General features: G+C 45.4%; 1 protein-coding gene across 1 annotated transcript; it reads right to left on the bottom strand.

Annotated features, from left to right (window-relative positions):
• Nucleotides 1–5,867: 5,867 nt before the first annotated feature.
• LOC135916272 (acyl-coenzyme A thioesterase 13-like) lies at nt 5,868–21,091 on the bottom strand. The gene is made up of 3 exons (XM_065449597.2): nt 20,921–21,091; nt 9,068–9,258; nt 5,868–6,103 (listed from the first exon to the last, which is right to left on the bottom strand). Exons 1-3 carry the CDS (start codon nt 20,990–20,992, stop codon nt 5,944–5,946), a joined length of 423 nt encoding a protein of 140 aa, XP_065305669.1. The 5' UTR covers nt 20,993–21,091; the 3' UTR covers nt 5,868–5,943.
• Nucleotides 21,092–21,717: the final 626 nt, after the last annotated feature.

Here is a 21,717-nt window from a genome sequence, read left to right on the forward strand (position 1 = left end):
CGACACCGACATGGAGCACTGGGTATGTGTTATGGGGTATGTGCTGGTTTTCGATGAACCTCTTTGGTGCCAACTTGGATCACTGGATATATGCCGGTAGGTGTGTGCGCTATACAATGACGAAAAAGATCGCTTAAACTTCTTCAATGATGAGCGGCATCGGGCCCTCGTCACACAGGTTCACCGATTATCAAGGAGGGCAACCGTACGCATTAGCAGGATGCACTACAAATTGTCTGTGTGGAAGTAACAGGGCCCAAAACCGACCACTGGACCAACTTGGGTCAGTGCATATGTGGAAATTTGTACGTGCGTGCCGCTCTTCAGCAAAACTCTTTCACGTCGACATGGGTCACTGTAGACGGGGGACTGGGCAGGTACCACTGTTCGAAGAAACCGATTGACGCCGGCTTGTAGCTCTATAGTCGGATACAACTTTAGAAAAAAGGGGGCGTTTACTCCTCCGAGGCAGATCCACCAATGGGCGCGCACTCTGGACCGACGTCATGCGCCGGACGGCCGGTGACTTCGCCGCTTCGGTCATCTGGGCGGGGCCTCCCCTTTTTTCTAAAGTTGTATCCGACTATAGGTATATGTCACTTAGTTGGTGCTGATTTCCAATGTAGCTCTTCGATACCAGCTTGGCTCACTCGGCATGTGTCGGTAGGCGTGTGCCACTCTTCAATGAACGCGTTGGACGCCGACGAGGTTAACTAGGTGTGTTCAACTGCGAATTTCCCGTTCTCCAGTGACGAAAACGATCCGTTAAACTTCTCCGATGCTGGGCAGAATCAAACCCTCCTCGCAAGCACTCCTCAAGGAAAGCAACCCGACGTATTAGCAGGCTGCGCCCCAAATGCACTGGGTATTTGCAGCATTTCAGAGAGCGCCTTTCACGGCAACGCTTTAGCGAGCTGCGCCATCAATTGACTATAGGTACGCGCCGCTCTCCAATGAACCACTCGCCAACATGGATCAGTGAGTTTGTGCCACCGAGAGAGGCAAGTGAGGGAGCAATTCTCTGGTGTTCGCAGGCACCGGCCGGCCACGATTCTCGCCTCGAAGGCTACGCGCAGGTTGCGCGGCAGTGCCGCTAGATGGCGCAGCGTGTTCAGAAAGAAGCGCGAGACAGGAGTCGGATTGCCGCATGACGCGTTTCTCAGCGTTCGCACGGACTGGGGTGACATGCATTTCGGATGCCACTCGCAGGCTTCGTGGTGGCGGCGGCGCTAGATGGACTCGCGTGTTCCCAGGGAAACGTGAAAGAGGAATGCTGCTCCAGTGCACGCGTCATAGAGAGCTCGTTTCGACGGTGGCAATACGTTGAGACGTTGTACTGATTCAATGCTGACGCGTACCATCGACAGTCATTGTGAGATGGGTTGTGCCGCAATTTTTTTCTCTGAGCTTTAGAGGTATAGGACCTTCATTCAATGACGCGTCAGTGTTCCTTTAACAGATGATGAAGAATAATAATTAATGAAAGAAACGAGGGATGCTCTTGAGAACTTAACTTGGTAGTCGCTTCGGGTCCCAGATAAGTTATAAATGCCAACTGCAAGCTTTGCATCAACAATGTCTTCTTATTAACTCCTTATTAACTTCTTATATTAACTTAGCTTACCTTAACGAATTTTTTTTTGTTGAATGTAAGCGCCTCGAATTTTTACTAATGCACAAGCGCTTACTTAAAGAAAACGCATAAACGAAAATGTCATTCAGCCAAAGCACGCACTTTTTCGTATGGCCTAATTAGGTTCCAGATTGCGATTGAGATGAACACACTGGTCGACCCATTCAAAATAAAACCAAGCGTTAACATCTTTGCGGCACTCGTGTGCACTATTTATTACCAATTTTGAGGGAATAATTGTCGTAAGCATGACTCCGTGCACCACATAAAACTTATATGCTTTGAGATCTTTCGAGATCATTGAGGCTGCATGTCCGTAGCGGTAATATTATAACCAAGATTAATATTCAGGCTCTAAATATATCTATTTTTAGTGCTTAGAAAAAAGGCATACCATTTTCATATATTATGAAGTTTTAAACAATATTATTGTGGCTATGGTGTTAGTCTGCTGAGCACGAGGTTGCGGGATCGAATCCTGGCCACGGCGGCCACATTTAGATGGGGGCGAAATGCGAAAACACCCGTGTACTTAGATTTAGGTGCATGTTAAAGAACCCCAGGTGGTCGAAATTTCCGTCGTCCTCCACTACGGCGTGCCTCATAATCAGAAAGTGGCTTTGGCACGTAAAACCCAAAATTAAAAAAAACAATATTATTATTGTCATAATATCTGGCACCTTTGATCGATTGATTATTATTATAACTGTGAGAGCATCATACTTGCATCCCAGCTTCGTCATCTGTACATATCATAATCACTACAAGCCGCGACTTTGTCATCGTGGCTCGGAATCTTTGAGGATATAGCCATCTCTCGAAAGCTAATTGCCCCCCTCTTGGCGGAAGTGGACAGCCTGGCTGCAGAAGACTACTATGAAATAGGTCGAACATAAGGTTTCAAACAAGACACGTGCACAATCTCTGTCTCACGACAACGAAAATCGGAGGGACTATACACCAGAAAACCGTAAATTCAAAGCGCGCCGCCATATTGATGAGCGCCGGTCGCGCCATCTATCCCAAGCGCCGCGAAGTAGCAGGCCTGGGCTGCCACGCCGGGAGATGCGACCCGGCGCAAAAGCGAAACTTGGGCATTTTAGCTGGGCGGAAGGCGTGTTTCGCATTTTTTCTAACCTGTCATTTTCGCTGTCTCGATCCAATCAAACTTCAAGGCCTCATGCAAGTCCGCAATGGCCACACTGAGTGCTGTGCAGACTGCAGAAGCGAATACATCGGGGAAGTACGCTATTACGTTTGTACAAACCGCGCGCTATATGCTAGAACATGTGTGAGCTGTAATATCTGCGCATTTTGGGCACGTAACCTTTGAAGGAATATACAGCACTGTGTTGGTGCCATATATTATTAAAGCACGCAGAACATTGTCCTCTGCACTTTCAGTTTGGTCGTTTGTGATGGTCACTACTGGGTTGGCCGCGTTTGGGAACCAACTGGCGAGGTCGTTTGATTGGGCTTATAGCCTGTCTGATTAGTAGACGCCTGCCCTTCACCACCTGCACATTGAAAACAAAATATATGTTATAGTAAGAAGAGCTGTAGTTCTTTCCCATGCCATCACTGTTGCGAAGATATAAAGTCCTGTCAAAATGAAATAGAAAATAAACCAGGCCAATTGTATCGTGTTACCACTTAAGAGTGCAACATTCAGAACACAAGCCTACAGCACTCGAACAAGCAGCACATGAAGCTAAACCTGCACTCATTGGAAAATGAACTACAGTAGTTATAATGTTCAACTACATGTGCAGTCAAAGCCTGCATAACAGGGTGAGCATGACAGATGCAGGTGTTGTACAGTTGTCGCACAAACCATGACAGGGTAAATAAAATTACCATCCCTACTTAAAGCTGCATCATCAGGGACCCCTTTGGTACAAGACAACCGCACCTGCATTCCAAGAAAATAGCCTCACCAACTGTAACTACCTAGTATCAGACCTGTTTCGCTTGCGCGAGGCCATATCAGATTGTTGGTGCTTCCTTAGAAAAGAAAACAGTAAAAAAAAAGAAAAAAAACTGGCCAGAATGAGCAAAGTTTTGTTACAAAATACAACAGTAATTAACCACCTTATTTTCCTCACTATATAAACGGAAAAATTTTGCGCTTTGCCCCGCATAACAGCCCGCACGCAGTTTAGAGATCAGGAGGCTCAAATGAATTCGTTACGAATGACCTCTGCAACACCAGCTCGTAAAGAGAGGCGCACTGCAAGAACACCCTCGGCGACGAGCAGTTGTCGTTTACGTTTTTGCGGACGCCTGCTACGTGACGAGCAGACTTCGGTTTACTTTAATAGCAATAACGCTCACCAGCAGGGCAACATTCTATTGCCTACAACTTGTCGTTCACGCATAATGGTCCTGCCGTGCACCAGCTGCAGGTATCGCTAACCGCAAACTCAACTGTTCCGCTTAACCGTCGGGAGCTCTGCATGAATGAAAACACGAAAAGGCTTGCCTTTTTGTTATAACCAAGGCGAAGCACCGGCACGGGATTCTGCTCTGTAGGCTTGTTGTCCAGAAAGTGCTCGGAGCAAATCTGCGTGTTACACATATTACGTTCGTAGGTCGCAAAGATGAACGTGGCACCCAAATATACACAGATCGAATGCTCACTCGTGCATCTTGACTGGGTTGGCAGTTCTTCCTATTCACTGTAGCTATCCACCGGTGGCGCAGCTTGGCATTCTTCGTTGCGGATGGAAATCGGTGCAGGCTGAAAACACCGCACCAGCACGATTCCCTACGTGTGTTGCGCCCTTCGCAAATAGCGCTAAGCAACCTGCTCCTTTGGCGCTGGTTGTTTTGGCATCCAAACACGACGCAATGATGCCCAGATGACTTCTTGTACTTAGGATCCGCGTGAACGGGCACATTTCCGCATTTTGGAGTCCTAGAGCTGGCGCTTGCAATGTCTACCGTTCGCTGGCGAACACACTTTGGCAGCCCAGTACAAAATGGTGCTGGTCGACAGGGCAACCCGGGTGCGAGAGTATGCGTTCGGTTAGTCTGGGTGCGAGACTATCGTGTGCTGGTCTATAAAGAGGCGAGATGCGATTATCATCAGGTGAAGTTCACGCAAAAATCCGGTACGATAGAAGAAAACGACTGCGGGATTTTTCGCTTAAACCGCACACACGTACAGGTGTCCAGAGTAACATTTGATCGCCAGTGCAGGAAGTCACACTACTGTGAGTCGAGCCGTAGCGACGCTTGCGAGCATCCTGGGGGATATGGGTGTTACTTGGATGAGGTGGCGGCAGTGGGCAAGGCCCACTGCCGTTGCAATTGTGCAGTTGCAGTTGTGGACTGAAGCCATTTTCTCCTTGTCCGGTCAAATTACTTCTTTACTAACTACGTGGCTACGTGTTCCAGAGCCTTGATGATTTTGCAGACGAAGTGTCATTTTTTCTGTTCAGTTGCAGTCCAGCCTTGGCACGACAGGTTAGAACTTAAGCAAGGCGGCTGAGGTGCTGTGAGAATGTTACAGACGAACAAGTATACAAAGAAGATAGCAAAGGCACAGCTTCCATGTGAGACCCCGTAATACACTGTCTATCACGTGCTCGAATGTCGCAGATAGGGTGCACAGTCCGAAAGGCATCACGTTGAAGTCACAGAGCCCGTCCGGGCTGGCAAATGTCATTTTTTCCTTGTCAGACTCCTCGTTCAAGAAGCAAGCTTTAGTGGCGTTGGAGAAGTAGGAAGGGCTGTTGCGGAGTTTACGAGAATTTTCCACCCTATTGTAGTCGCTGACTCGATCGTAGTTCTCGACCCAGTCTTTGACGTCTTCACCGCGTAAGCCAGCGAACATTTGGGGGTTTCGTTGATGGCTGCAGATGGCCCAAACGGAAGAAGGTCACCCAAAGATGGCGGCGTCAGTTGTAGAGGCTTCTTCTTGACTGGATGTTGCAGCAAACGGGGGGACTTATGCGACGACCCGAGCGGAACTCCATGGAGAAACGGTAGACATGACTTGGGCAACGAGAAGGAACCTGTAGAACTTCCGAGAAACTACATTATTCGCAAGGATTACGAGCCACGACGTCAAAAAAGTAGCGGCTCCTAGTGATGATGATACGTACAGATAAGGAATATTACATGCAAATATATTGTCCAGATTATTAGTAATGTTTATTTTTGCTTGCGGCCACATCCGCTGCTCCATATTGCTTGATCGGTATGACTCAGGCTAAACCCAGCGACCAAATGTTGGAACAAAAAGTTATTTATTGCAGTTTTAAATTGTGCGTTCATCGAACATTATGTCGAAAACTTCGGTGAGTTCATCTGGAAAGGTTTAAAAAAGTGTGAGTTCCTTGGATAAGAATCCGCTTCGTGGTCTTGTCGAGAATGTTCATTTCTGCGAAAGCAATCCTTCCACCGGGCTGGGTCACTCGAGAGTTCATTACGATGATGTTTCCCAGCATTGCTGGGGCCAGAAACCTACGAAAAACAACTCAAGCTGTGACGAGTTCAAGTTTAATGTTGTTCATCGCACGTACTTATAACCTAAACGGGCACGGAAGTTTTATGGACTATCAGGAGGTACCAAAGTAGAAACTGTCAGGGAACCTCATATTGTTAGTACATACTTAAGTTATTCATAGAGCACACAGTAATGGTTCGAGCATAAAATGATGAAGCGACAATATCGACCATGAAACTAACTGCGATGTGTAAGAATGTTTCAAACTTGATCAAAATGGTCTGCGTTTCCTTCTTTTTCTTGAAGCTATACTGTGGGCTACTGCAGCTAAGAAAAATCGGTCCCGGGTAGCTGCATTGTTCAGAGGCACTTAGTATGCCAGCAAGAATAGATCGGGCAGTAGATCACGTGTAATACCACAGAGGCACGAATGTGCGCACGCCGCGCATATGACTTTGTTCTTTTTCTCTAACGCTCACTTTTCAAGAACTATGCATGTTACATGGATCGTAACGTTCGTATGTTCGTATGTTCGTTCATGTTCGTATCGTAACTGAAACGACTACTATTCAAGTGCTGTGACGGGCAATACATGTGCTCTTGGTTCAGAAACGAAGGAGCTAATTAAAACTGACGTTTGTCTCGCCATGTTTCCTTCCACTTTCGGCCTTGCATCTTGAAAGTGCCAAAACGCACAAAGATGAGAACGGAAAGTGGAAAGGAGACGAGGCGCCTCGTCGTGTCCGCTCTTCTCGTTCTCGTCTTTGTGCGCTTTCGCAATTTCAAGATGGAAGTAAACCAGCTAGCCCAGATGTCCATTCTGTTACACTAACTTTCTTTCTTCACGTGTGTACAAAAAAATATCCAATATGTAGATTACCATAGTTGAGTGTCAAAAGTATGGAAAAGAAGAGGCGTTAAAATTCAGATAAGCCACGTTGCTTCTTTTTCTTTTTGCTTAAAGTAAAAGAATTATTAAAGACGATTAGGAAGAAATGTGTAAAATTGTCGCGTACTCAATGGAGTTTTTTTTTCTAAAGAGGGATTCGCATTAGTGGGGTAATAACACCACTGAAAATGTGCTAATATTATTCAGAGATGTAACCAAGAGTGGCGAACATAGATGTCTAGCTAAGTTGTTTCCTTAGCATCTTTTATTTATTTATTTATTTATTTATTTATTTATTTTACAAGTACTGCCAGCCTTGTTACCAGGCCTTAGGCAGGAGTAGGCATTTGAAATAACAAAAAAAACATATATGAAATAAGATCAAACAAGGCTTTTGTTCACTACACTGACTGTTCTGTGCTTAGGGTGCCCCCATACAGCCACACGCTCAAGCATACGCGGTGTCTGTATTCCTTTTTACATTTAGCGTGCTACACTGTGGAGGCAAGGAAGACTTCTTGCAGTATAGCTGTGTTCGCACCAAGAACTAGTTCCGTGTTTTCACCTGCACCAGTTTTCTGAAATCTTTCTTTATTATCGCACAGTAATAAATGAAACAGGTTTTAAACCATTAAAATTGACAAACCGTGTTATACGTTGGTTTATACGTTGTTTCAGATCACGTTGCTTTGCGTTGTTTTCCTTTTTCAGGTTTCCGGCTTGCATATTGCAGCCTCGCGCCCAGGCTCGCGCTGGTATCGCGCCTACGTATGTTACTACGAAACGCGCGGAGTTATACCTTTTGATTACCGAATTTTTCGCGTTGCTTCAAGATCGTTGCGCACTAGGTATAAAACAGAGTACGGTCTGTGGCGTGTTCTGGTCGTCTGTCGAAACCCAGCTGTGGCATTCCGATACGACCAGAATGCATAAACGAGCGTGATTTCTGTATACGTTACACACTATGAGTGCATCTGGAGCCCTTCACTAAAGTGCCCTACGAGGCTAAAACATATATCGTAGCTGTGAAATGGTGTCTGTCGTTATCATATGTTATCAACAACTAATCATGGCATTTTCCCCAGGCCATCGAGAGTAAATTATAACCTGCTGTATTTTTCATGCATGATAACTGGAGTATTTTAGCATTGCTATTATACCGATTACTGTCATTCCTCAAGCGCATGTATGTATAATTTATCGTGTAATACACGACAAAAATGATTACCAAAAGTGTGGTAAGCTGAAAAAAAGGGTGTCAGATATCTGTAGGCTTCTCTGTGCTGGTTCAGTGCTGCGGTTTGTGATATAATTTCTTGCCTGCTAAACTTCAGTGGGCTACCACGGTGGGCCTCTACGGTAGCCTTCAAAGTCCTTTCTGAACAGTGGTTGGTTCATCTTCGTCTGCGTGTATTTAACCAGCATTTGCCGAACAAGGATGTCTGATGCTGGAACATTCCGAAAATTCAGGAGACTTCTCAGGGCATTTGTCTAAGGAACCTTTCGAGGAGGAATGTCGGCCTAAGACAGAAACGTTTCTTGTTCGGCAGCTGTTGATCAATTCATATCTACATCTTGTGAAACTCGGTATTGTGATCTCCATGAATTTGATGTTCATGATCGAAGAGTTAATGCAGCTGCATACCATCGCGGGTTGACCACGCTAGCTATATTCTACTATGCATACAGCAGGTGTCAATTCAGTCTGTTACTCTTGGACCGGTGGCCAAGTTTCTGATAACTCTCTCCCTGGGACCTCCTTCTGTATGCAACTATAAGTAGTAGCAGCATATGGAGAATAATATAGCCGCTGCCACGGTACGCACTGGCCATGGTGTTTACTTTATGGTAATATGCTGCTGAGGACGAGTTCGCGCACTCGATTCCCGGCCTCGAAGGTCGCATTTGGGTGGAGGCGGTATGCAAAAAAAAGCCCGTGTACCCTGCAATGATTGCAAAGTTAACGAGTGTAGGTGGTGAAAATTAACCCGGATCCCTCCACTACGACGGCTCTCATAGCCCTATAGTTTGGCTTTGGGACATTGAATACAATCGATCAATAAATAGAAAATAAAAACTTGATTCTTCATACCTGGCCTTGATGTTCAGGCTCATGAAAGGCGTCCCTTCATCGTACAGCGTACAAGCCGTCGCCCATGTGTACAGGTCCACGAGGGCGATTGTCGTGCCGTTGTGTAGGGTGCCGTGCAGGTCGCAGTGCTCCTTCCTTAGTAAAAGTTCGAACTGGGCGACTCCCTTTTGAGTGGCCGCCACGATCTCGACCTGCGAGCGCGGCGGTGGTGCTTCCGTTTGTGTCGATAGAGAAAGATAGCCATGAGAGGTAAGGCAGGGAGGTCAACTAGACGAGCGTCCTGTTTGCTACTATACACTGGGGACGAGGGAAAGGGGGAATAGAAAGAAGAGGATGGAAGTTATGTCTGCGTGTGTAGTCAAGCACCGTGACAACAAAGTGTATTTGCAAAGTTTAGGTGGGGCCATGCCAGTTAATTTCCTTTCCTCTTTTTCCTCTGCTAGCTTCAACACTAGTTAAGGAGGAAATGTGTTTAAGGTTCTATGTCGGTGCGCCTCTATGACTCGAGTGCACGGTGGCAGCGCGAAGGAAGAGCCATTGCCCGGTAAAGAGACGCTTTAATCAAACGTCAAAGCGTCTGTCATGGTCCAAACCGAAGGTGTGCTCTCCCACACAACCAAAACATGACTTTTTAAACCTTCAGTTTCACAAAAGAGTCACAAACCGGTCAATCACACATTCGGGTTCACACCATTGCAACCAATAGCAAAAAAACTTTTGTGACAGTTACGACATTGCTGGAAACAGTGGCACACTTTACAGCACGCAAGAGGGTAGATTTGCTCAAAGAGACGTGTCATCTCTCTCTGCCCTACGTTAGGATCCGAGTATCAGCCTTGATGTCCTCCATTGTTCTCCTGCAAGAAGCCGCCACGCAAGCTGCCCGAGAATGTTCCCACGAAACCACCGCTTATTGACGGCATGTCTGCCGGACAGTGCGCTGCCCTACCAGTACTAATACAACTCAGTCCCCCGTGCAGCTGTAGGCCGGTTCGCTTGAATGCTCCAAACACCGTAATTGGGGCCCGATGACGATCGCACACAAAAGCATCCATCGGTGGTAGCCGGGTTAGTGGTCGTAAAAATACCGCCGTTCTCACAAGGCGTGCTCAAAAGGCGTGCGCGGATGCCAAACAATGGCACTGAAGCCGGATGGGCATGTGTCGCGTCTCCTACCATCCGTGACTCTACTTACAACGTGTAGGCAACGCGTAGGCGTGACCGAGAAGGTCAACGGGACATGTGGGAGGCGCGTGAGCATTAGCAGTTGCGGTGACCTCGAGCACAGCCCATGCTCTTATCTTCACGCTCGTCTTCCCGAACGCTCCTATTCAGCTCGGACCGTCTCCCCTTTTGTTCCGAGCTAGGGTGCAGACTTGGCTGCTGTTCTACGGCGCGGCCACTGATCCGATTTCTTTCCACGCGTGGGTGTCTGCCACATCCCCTCTTTGCGGAACCGACCCGTGTCCTTCGTTTCCGGTCGTTGGCCGATACAGCACCTTGTGAAATCGTCCTGCACTTTGCTGTACTCGCATAAACTGGGCAACACAACAACAGCCACCAACTCCATAACTTCAAACTGACTGGGCTGCCGAAGCGTCCGCAATGTTCCCGTTTGCAAAATGGTCACGATGAATTTTGTCTTGTTTACGAGCTCATACTCCTGCTTGGTCCGAGAATGACTCGCAGTATGTTCACGCGAAAATGAATAAATAAATTAAGAAATGAATAAACGGAGCTTTTGTATGAGCATCGTCACCGAGGCTACTACGCCGGGCGTATTTCAGGAATATATTTCTGGTGGTTGCGATCGATGCATAAGTTTTAGGGCGCGCGATTCCATGTGTATATCGCGGCAGAAGTTACTGCGACATGGTTGAACAGCGATTCAACGAGCGCACTCAAGCATTTCAGGTCGTAAATAAAGATGGCTTGCATAAAGGTCGGTATTAGGTGCCGTGAAGCAGACACCTAACTGGTAGACCTTTGAAGTAATACGTTTTAATGCGGCTGTCGGTTTAACCGCCCCTTCCCGGTACACGCACAGTGCGCGCGAATGTAGTTCAGCTGACGTATCATAGCATTAGACGTACGGGAGCACCTCTTCCATAGACAGCCGACAACTGATCGTCGATTTACGTCACTAAAAGGTTCGTGAAGAAACACCGCGGAATGGCGAATTCTGTGCTCATCTCCCTCGTCCACCGAGAACGACGTTAGTCTTCGACAGTATTGTTCGACTGCATTGAAGTACTCCGGCCCAACTAAAGGCATTACTCATAAAGCTCTTCTCTCTCTTTGTGAGAAGAATCTTGTGACGTGATTAGCGTGCTCTGTACCGGGCTGTAACTTCCCCTATATATTGTTTCACGTCTTTTCTTTTACATATAACTTGGAAACCTTGTCTTAAAGGGCCCTTAAACAACCTCTGCCATTTTGTGAACATATAAAATAAATGCGCACACCATCTAGACGATGCCATGAACATCATCTTTGGGGAATGCGGCCGTGCTCCACACAGCAGGAACGCCATAGGCAAAAAAAAAAAAAGAAAATAGAATCCCGTCTCTCTTTCTTGGCCTTTTTGGTGCCATCCTTCACACGTCGTCATGTCAACAAAGTTTGCAAGTGACTTCAGTAGAATAAAAGCTGCCAATTAGTCGGTCGTCTTGAGACGAGAGCATCACATTACGAGTGTCGACTGTGCGTTGCGAGACTGGAGAGAGGCTAGCCGATTCTGCGCCACCAAACCTTTTATGAAGCTTCTTCCGTTCAGTTAGCTTCACGCGGTGGGCGGCTAGGGACGGGCAGAGGAGCAGCGTTTGTTCTTGTGCGCCCACGCCAACGGTAGCTTTTCCGGTACAGCGAAGAGCTTGTTAGCGCATGGGGCAAGTAGGAGAGAGCGCGAGTGGGGAAGGTTAGTTTTTCTCAGGTGTTGTTGGTTCTTCAACGGGCACCCGAAGCACGGTACGCACTAGCTTTTATCCGAAGCATATTACGAGAGCTCAACCCAGCTCCTCAGGCGCGGCGGTGTCGCCTTCAATGACCTTTGACCCCATGCCATACCACGTGACACCGTGACGTCACGACAGAGGAGAAACGGGGCTCCAACTCGCGCCGTCGCCTGCAAGGCTGACCACGTGACACCGTGACGTCACGACAGAGGAGAAACGGTGCTCGAATTCGCGCCGTCGCTCGCGGCGTCGCGGCGGTTAAGCAGCTGCGCTTGTTTCTAGGTGGCTTTGGCTCAACTCTTGCAAGATGGGCTGGGTGGGAATCGAACCAGGGTCTCCGGAGTGTCAGACGGAGACGCTACCACTGAGCCACGAGTACAATGCTTCAAAGCGGTACAAAAGCGCCTCTAGTGAATGCGGTGTTGCCTTAGAAACGAGCTGTTTCTAAGGCTCAGGCGTGCGTCGCTTGCTCAGGCGCACATTTCGTTGCCGCGCCGAACGCTGCGTTGCTCGACGCTCACCGCGTCCAATGCGGGGCGCGTATTCGCTGCGCCGTAGCCCATTGTCTTACACCCCTTGGCGGGTCGACGGGAACGCTGTCGCGTTCCACTCTTGAAGGCGAAGCAGAGTAACGCATGAGTTGTTTCTTCGTCTAGCCGAACCAAATATAGCCAAGCAACAGCAGTTCACCAGGCTAAACAGTGGTTCAACAACTAAAATAAAGGCTAGTATGCTTCGCATCCTGGGCTTAACCTTAGCTAAGCCACAGCCATTTTTTGCATTCCGCTGCCATCGGAATGTGGTCGCCGCGGCCGGAATCGAACCAGCGTCCTCGAGGTCAGCAGTGCAACACCATAGCCGCTTGGCTACCGCCAAGCGGCTATGGCTTACGGTATTTATGGTATGGACTATTTATGGTATGGTATTTATGGTATTTTCTGCCCCGCGCAAGTTGGCCTCTTTGTGCCCCCGGATTGTCTCCGGCGATGAATGCGTGCGAGACTGCACCAAACGTCACGCCACCCAGTTTGTCAGGTGTTCGGTCGGGGTTGTGTATGAAATTCCCCTGACATGTGGAAAAGTTTACATTGGCCAGACGGGCCGTTGTATAAATGAACGACTAAGGGAACACAAGCTCTCTATGGTTAACGAAAAAGGGTCAAATTTGCCCTTACATTGCGGCGCATGCCCTTTGGCTACGCCTGATAAAGCATGCCAGCCTTTGCTGGCTAGAACCAAAATCTTAAGGCGCAGTCGTAACCAGGTAGCACGTGAACTCGCAGAAGCTTTTTTACATTGATAAGTCAGGTGATGATTGTGTAAGCGATTCCAGTATAAATTTGTATAAGAAAGAAAAAACGTTCTTGGCATGTGCGCTTAGGCAATGATTAGGCAATAAGAATCTAGGTATATATATATTTGTGTTCCTTCTGAATAAAATCAGTCGCGAGTTTGCGCCCGTCCATGTCCTTACTCGTCCGTGTCTTTTTTAGCGCAAGTCCCTTCTTTAAGTTCCATTTTTGCCTGCGGTGGAAAGGTTTCAGAAATGCCACACCGCGTACCCCAAGTCCATATGCCAATTTTAAGCAATAATAATAATAATAATAATAATAATAATAATAATAATAATAATAATAATAATAATAATAATAATAATAATAATAATAATAATGTTTATTGCCACACAATATACAAAAGAACACAAGCAGGCCGGTCTAAGCCTTAGTTGGCTTGTAGGACCGTGCCAATGAATATGATAGACAAGGCAAAAGATGTACAAAAATTGATGAGAGATGAAAAAAAAATGAAAGGCAAGAAATTAAGAACAAGATAACATTTGTTTATCTACATATAACAAAAATTGAAGAGGTAAATATTGCGATGAAAAAAAAAAGCGATGTACAAGAGGGTAATTTTACTCTAGCTGTTTTAAGATGTGTTTGAGCGTTCTTTTTGATGTCGCGTTAAATAACTCTTCTGGTAGTTTGTTAAATATGTCAGGCACATAAGCACAGCGTCTGGCCACGCCATACCTTGTGGCTGAACGTGGAACAACATAACGGACATGTTTTCTTAGCTCCCTTGCGGCGGCACGTTTTTGTTTGATATCGGAAGTCCAGAAATGTTTAACGACAACTGTTTCTATATGTAATGAATGGAAGTTTGGTAGCCCAAGTTCACGGAAGATGTTTGCAGATGTTACTATTGGGGAATTGTACGCAACGTTTCTAAGAATGTTTTTTAGAATCCGGTCAACTCTACATCTCCAACGATCCGAGCAAAAGCCAAAGACTGTAATGCCATACCTTAACACACTGTAACCTAGTGCCTGTGCTATAATCTTTTTTACACACAAGGGTGCAATACTTTTGATATTAAATAACAGCCAGGCTACTGACCTCAGTTTGGAACAAATAAGTGATAAGTGATGTTGCCACGATAAATTACTATCGAAATAGATTCCGAGATATTTCACACAATCCACGTATGGAATAGGTGGGCATTTACAATGAACACAGTCTGACTCATGCAGGTAGAGAGGCAAGTTAATAACAGTAGTCTTAAGTGGGGAGCGAAAACAAACAAGTTTTGTTTTTTGGGCATTTACAACAATTCCATTATTAGAGAACCAAAGCATTGCCTTGTGCACGTCATTTTGCAACATTTCAGTGGATGTTTTATAAGAAAGGTGTTTCGCTAATAATACAGTGTCGTCAGCATACTGGAATACTGAACATTTCGAAATTGCCAAAGGGAAGTCGTTAACAAAGATATTAAACAACAATGGTGACAAAATGGACCCCTGAGGAACTCCAGCTTTTACCGACAGCTTAGAACTAAATATACCCTTATCATCGGTAGAGACCACCTGAAATCTGTTGCTCAAATAATTTTCGAGGACTTTGTAAAAAGGCCCACGAAAGGCCCACGAAATTATAATAATAATAATAATAATAATAATAATAATAATAATAATAATAATAATAATAATAATAATAATAATAATAATAATAATAATAATAATAATAAAAACAACAATAATAATAACAATATTAATAATAATAATAATAATAATAATAATAATAATATTTATTGTTGCCATCTTACAATAATCGTACATCAGAAGGCGGGCCCGTCAAAGCCAACGAAGTGGCTTGCGTGACTTGGCCCGGCATGTCGGCAAACAAAGTCAAAATGGCAACATGTACAGAAATGACAAGCTCGTGAAGTTCATCACACAAAATGAAACAGAAAATCAGCTGAAATCAGTGACAAAAGAAATACAAGAAAAGAGAAATGCAGTATTATACATATCTTACAGTGCCTTCAAAATTTTTTTCAAGTTTCGTTTCGAAGTTGCAGTAAATATATGATCAGGAAGATCATTGAATATTATTGGGACATAAGCATACCTACTAGCCTTACCAAATCTTGTGTTGCAGTGCGGTACTACAAAACGCAATGTTTTCCGCAGTGCACGGGGAGCAACATATTCTTGTTTGAAATCAGGGTTCCAAAAATGTCTCACCACAACCGTTTGAGTGAACAAAGTTTGAAATGACGGAAGACCCAGATGTATAAATAAGTTCACATTGTCGGCCGAGGAAGAGTTATAAACAATGGACTTCAACATATTTTTTAGAATACTGTCAATTCGACAAAGCCATCGAGATGAGCAAAACCCGAACAGTGTAATGCCATAACGTAACACACTGTATGCTAAGGCGTGCATGATAGTGATTTTTACAGGCATCGGAACAATGGATTTAATATTAAAAAGCAGCGAGGAAACACTTCTGAGCCTGCCGCAAAGATACGTCATGTGATCATTCCATGAGAGGTCACTGTCAAAGAAAACACCAAGGTATTTAATGGAGTTAACATATTCTACAGGGGCACACTGACACGATTGGCAAGTACGACAGTGTAGAAACAAGGGTAAATTTGTAACCGTTGCTTTAAGTGGATTTCTAAAACATAACAGTTTTGTTTTTTCTTTGTTTATTGACAAACAGTTGTTAGCAAACCAGGTCACTGCGTCGTACACACTCTCTTGAAGTAATGCAATTGCTTTTGAGTAACAGATATGTTTAGTTAAAAGGACAGTGTCATCTGCGTACTGAAATATCATACACTTCGAAACAGCTGAAGAAAAGTCATTTATAAATATGTTAAAGAGAAGAGGAGACAATATAGAGCCCTGAGGCACTCCAGCTTTCAAGGGTAGTTTGTTATTTATGAATAACTCGTTGTCTAAAGATATCACCTGCGAGCGGCCGGACAAATAGTTTTTTAGGAACTGGTAAAATGGACCCCTGAAGCCGAGCAGGTATAGTTTTTCAAGCAGGAGTTCGTGGTTCACAGTATCAAAGGCTTTAGAAGTATCGAGAAACAACGCGCATGCAAACATGTTTTGTTCTAAAGCTGTGTTCAATTCATCGGAAAATTCCTCGAGCAGAGCAATGGTGCCCCGTCCCGCGACAAAGCCGAACTGACGACTCGATATAACTGAAAACTTATCTAGAAATGACGTCATAGTTTCTAAGAGAAATTTTTCTATTATTTGTGACATGATAGGCAAGATTGAAATAGGTCGGTAACTGTCCACAATACCTTTCTTTCCTCCTTTAAATAATGGAGATACAATAGCCGTTTTTAATTCCGCCGGCATTGTAGCCGTCTCTAGGAATCCATTAAGTATGACAAGAAGAATACGCGATAGTGCGTTGAAGTTTCGTTGGAGCAAAGATGCCGATATACCGTCTATACCAGCTGGCTTATGTCGCCTAAACCCAGCAACTATTCTTGCGAGTGTGTCGAATGTTATCGTTGGTAAGAACGCGGAAGCCGATAAGATTTTTTCTTTTCCAGAGCGGCCAGCTGGCACCATTGAAGTTGCTCCCGAAGCGCGCGCGAAATGTTGATTAAAGATTGCGGCTGTCTGTGCAAGATCACATGGGAAAGTGTCAGCTAGCTTTGAATTATTAGTGTCTTTCCCGCGTAGGTGATTTATCAGTGACCACGTCTTTGCCGGATTTCGAACGGATAATTGAAACTGACGTTGAAAGTAGCGGCGTTTTGCGCATCGTATAAGGGCGACGACTTTATTCCTTGCGCTTCTGTAGCTAGCGCGAAGCTCAGCATTGTTAGGAGTTCGTTTAAGGCGTTTCCACAGCAAGTCTCGGTAGGCGATTGCATTCATTATATCCACGGTAAGCCAGTTATGATTTCTTCTCTGTTTAGTTAGAACAATTCGAGTGCAGGCTTCTTGAAAGCTGCGTATTTTCGAACTGAATTGTTCATAAATAAACACTGGCACTCCGGAAACAATCAGTGAAGACCAGTCGAACCTGCCAATCATTTCATCCAATTTGCGTTGATCAACAACGATAACGCGCGTCCGCCTATCTGAGCTATTTACTTTCCAACGTTGAGGTGTGTTAAAAAGACGCCTCAAGCTGAAACGACAGACAGTGAAATAGTGGTCTGCTAAGCGTTGCGTAATCACGCATGAATGCAGATCATGATTAGGCGCCCGTGCGGCGATGTGGTCTAAACAAGAATGCGTTATTCGGCCATTCACAATTTCTTCACGTGTGAAGGTGGTGACCATGCTTTCGAGGCCAAAAGCAGAAAGGGCAGATAAATAGTCTGACACTTGAGCTTTACCTGGGCATAATACGTCAATATTTAAATCACCGGTGAGGCAAAACACCTCCTCATAACTGAAACGCTTCAAAACAGTCTCTAATTCTATTATAAAGCGACTAACGCTGTTTGCAGGAGGCCGATAGATCGCTAACAAAGTAAGAGTGGTCTGAAGAAAGCTTACATTTAAACACAGGCATTCAGCATGAGCCAGATCTACATCAATGCATGATACTGTGTACTTTTCATTCACAAAAACTGCAATTCCACCCCCTCGACGGTGTAAACGAGTGATAAATTTTTCACTATAACCTTTTATGGCAAAAAATTGTGTGCTTGATTCGGGAATATTTATTTCGGTTAGCACAAATACATCTACAAAATTTCTGGCATCTTCTGCAATATGTTTAAACTCGTCCCAGTATTTACGTAGACTGCGAATATTTATATTGACCAAAGTAAAGTCTGATTCGGAATTCGGACCGAAGCTGTCCTTAAAAGCTCGAAAGCTCGGAAAATCAAGCAAAACAGACGGATACATATTCATTGGATTTTTTCAACATCCATTTCATTGGTAATGCGAATGAGTGGAGAGACTTCGTCCTTCTTAGCGAAGATTTTGCCTGCTCTCACCCACACGAACTTGTACTTGTGTAGCTTGCCCGCGGCCCGGGCAAGCCAGAACAGATGCCGATTTGCCTTGGTTAGATTGTCATTAAAGTAGAGCTTCGGAAGTACTTTGGATTCACAGAGCTGTCGAAGCTTTCCACGAGCCCTCATCCAGTTTTCTTTCATGTTTACCGTTGAGAAACGAACCAAGACTGTAGGGACAGTGTCTGTTTTGCCAGAAAGTCGGTGGACAGCAACGACGTCAGTATCCACAGAAAATTCGGGTAAATCAATTTTATCAGCCAGATCATGCAGTATTTTTTTCAAGTCTTCCTTATCAGCAACTGGCATGCCACGAATTTCCAAATTTGCCTTTCTGCTGTGCTGTTCAGATTCATTTTGATCGTGCTGCAATCGTTGCAAAATCTCAGCCTGAACACGGACAGTCTCATTTAACTTCTGAATTTCTCTGTCTCTGGTCCTGGCTGCTTCTTCAGACAACTTGAGCTGTTCACGTGTAGTCTCGTACTGCTTTGACAAGAAAGTGACGGCGTCTTCAAGGTCAGAGACGGTCTTCGACAGATTTAAGAATTCGGCTTTCAGAAACAAGAGCGAGTCAACCTTAGAATGCAGTGCCGGTAGTACTTCTAAGCTTTTTTTTACGTCCTTGATTTCCGCAACAAGAGCTAAAATAGCGTCGTTGTTGCCTGCCGCCTGCGCTGAATCCGACTGGGATGAAGAAGGTTGCTTTTTGTTCGCTCTGCAGGTCTTGCATACCCAACCCTCACGTTTCGCCAGTCCCATAGTGTTAAAGGTATTAGGGGCAATACCCGAGCAAGTCTGTCCGAGATGATATGAATATTTGCATTCACAACACGCCATAATACGCCCATCACTAGGCAGACTTTTTTGACAGGCAATACAAAGGCTGTCTTCGGACATCGCAACACGTTATAAGAGCAACGCTTGGCAGTCGGCAGCACTTCACATACAATGGGAAGCAAAAGATTACAAAGGAAAATATACCTGTGGAAGTACAGGCGATCAGTTTAACAGGCCACTGTATCGCTGCCGACTGCGAAGCGGTCTGGGTTGAGTGGGCGTTTTATGCTGAAACGCCGGGTCAGCGTTGCCAGAAGAGCAGAATCCAGGCGATGAAATCAGCCGAGCAGTGTCGGTAGGCGTCGATGGGCGTACTTCTGCCAATCCAGCGGGAAAACCTTCAGCAGGCCAGGTGATCTGTGGAAGTACAGGCGATCAGTTTAACAGGCCACTGTATCGCTGCCGACTGCGAAGCGGTCTGGGTTGAGTGGGCGTTTTATGCTGAAACGCCGGGTCAGCGTTGCCAGAAGAGCAGAATCCAGGCGATGAAATCAGCCGAGCAGTGTCGGTAGGCGTCGATGGGCGTACTTCTGCCAATCCAGCGGGAAAACCTTCAGCAGGCCAGGTGATCTGTGGAAGTACAGGCGATCAGTTTAACAGGCCACTGTATCGCTGCCGACTAATAATATAATAATAATAATATAATAATAATAATAATAATAATAATAATAATAATAATAATAATAATAATAATAATAATAATAATAATAATAATAATAATAATAATAATAATCGGATAGTCATTTTCCAGTAGTACGGAGCGCAAAACCGTTTGCATTTTTGGGATCCTTTACAATTGGAGCGAATGAAATTTATAATAAGCAGAAAGGTTTTTAGCGCGAAACGAAAAAAAAAAAACAGGAACGGTGTACACTTAATTCCACACACTTAAACCACATGTTCAAGTGGTTGCTGTCATTGCGCTTGACCCCCGACAGCGCCTTCACAACACGTGCCTTCGGAACGCTCTTTAAGCATGTTCCCTGTCCTACCGGTAGTGAATAAATTCAGCAGCAAATAAACCACGGGGACAAGTTCTCGCCAGTTGACATTTGACTCGGTCGCACTGCTTGCATGAACGACACGAAGCACACAATGTCCGTTTCGTCGCTTGCTGCGTGAGGTGCCTCTAAATTTCCGTCAATATCATCCAGGTCTTCTGGCCATATATTTTCACCGACAACTTACGTAAACGAGGAATAAGAAAAATCTTTGCGGTGATGAGCTTGACAACGAAGGAAAGTAGGAGACGTGGACGTTGCCATGGTGCGCACTGCATAGTAAATGTTGCTGATCTGAGCCTCCGTGGAGTACATTCAGTGCATGGTTCATAAGATAAGTGTTCAGTGGCCGCGCTGAACGAAATATGCCGTAACGGTACAATTGTACGTTAAGTCAAGCCATTGGGCTCTCCGGCAAGGCAGTCGCTTGCAGCGCTCATAAGCTAAAGAGCACTGCGTTCATCCGCTTTCTTTGCAAATAACATTGGCATCACTGAAACCCACCTTTCTTTAATCGTGCCTGTGTGGCTCTCTCAAGCATGGACGGGTTGCTGGGAAGAGGTATATTACCGATGCAACAGCGCTGTCCCAAGTAGAAAGCAAAAACCAACTAAGGTGCACGCATGGGCACTACCGGTACATGCAACCGATAGAACAACCGATAGAGAGCTCCAAGAGCCGCAATGTTATAACGCTTCCTTATTAAATAATGCCGCGCACAACCCAAGACTCGGGAAATGTAGGGCGAAACGGCGTACCTTTTCAGTAATATACTTTGCATACGTCAGTTTCTTCAGCGCGTTGGTGATGATCTGGTGAACGCTCTGCATGCCTCGATCACGCCGCTTTGGTCGCCAGCCTCTTCCCTGGCGTTCTGCGACCACCGCTGCAGTGACGAGTGGTTTAGCTCGTGCGCTCGCGCTGCTGCGGGAACGCGCACAGCTCGCGACCACCCCTAAGCTAGCGTTAGTAGGGCGCTTCGACAACGATACACTTCCTTGCTCGTTACCATTGCGACGCTTTCGGGGTGGGGATGCACTATCTCCGCCACGCGCATCGGAGCGTGTGCGAATTGATCCTGGATTTCTGCATTTCAAGGGCCAAATTCGGAATAGGTTTCTGCCAAGCTGAACGGTGTGCATTATGCCGGTCATACTCTAGCCAACGCGGTATGAACCTCTTTAGCACTGTGTCTCTTTAAGATGCAGAAACGAGATCAATGCTCATAAAACAATTGGAAATTCGGAAGTTGGGGGGAAGTGGCAGGGCTCCCTTCTGGATAAGCAAGTGCATGCTGTCCGCTATACTGGTAACCCTACCTTAACGAGAACCAGTGATGCATGTCATTTTATTATTCGGTCAAGTGCAGTCCTTGTTTTGTATTAAGGATACAGTAAGTATCCTAAATCAATGTAAAGCATCATTTTAAATATCTAATTCATTTACTTTTCTGGTAGTAGGTTGATTATTAAAATAAATGCAACTCAAAGTTGAATTTTCTGACTATCATCCCAAAACTTCCGAGCTGATAGCCTACTGTGGCATCATGTATTTC

This window comes from Dermacentor albipictus, chromosome 6 (genome assembly GCF_038994185.2).
Source record: "Dermacentor albipictus isolate Rhodes 1998 colony chromosome 6, USDA_Dalb.pri_finalv2, whole genome shotgun sequence".
NCBI classification, from domain to species: Eukaryota; Metazoa; Arthropoda; class Arachnida; order Ixodida; family Ixodidae; genus Dermacentor; species Dermacentor albipictus.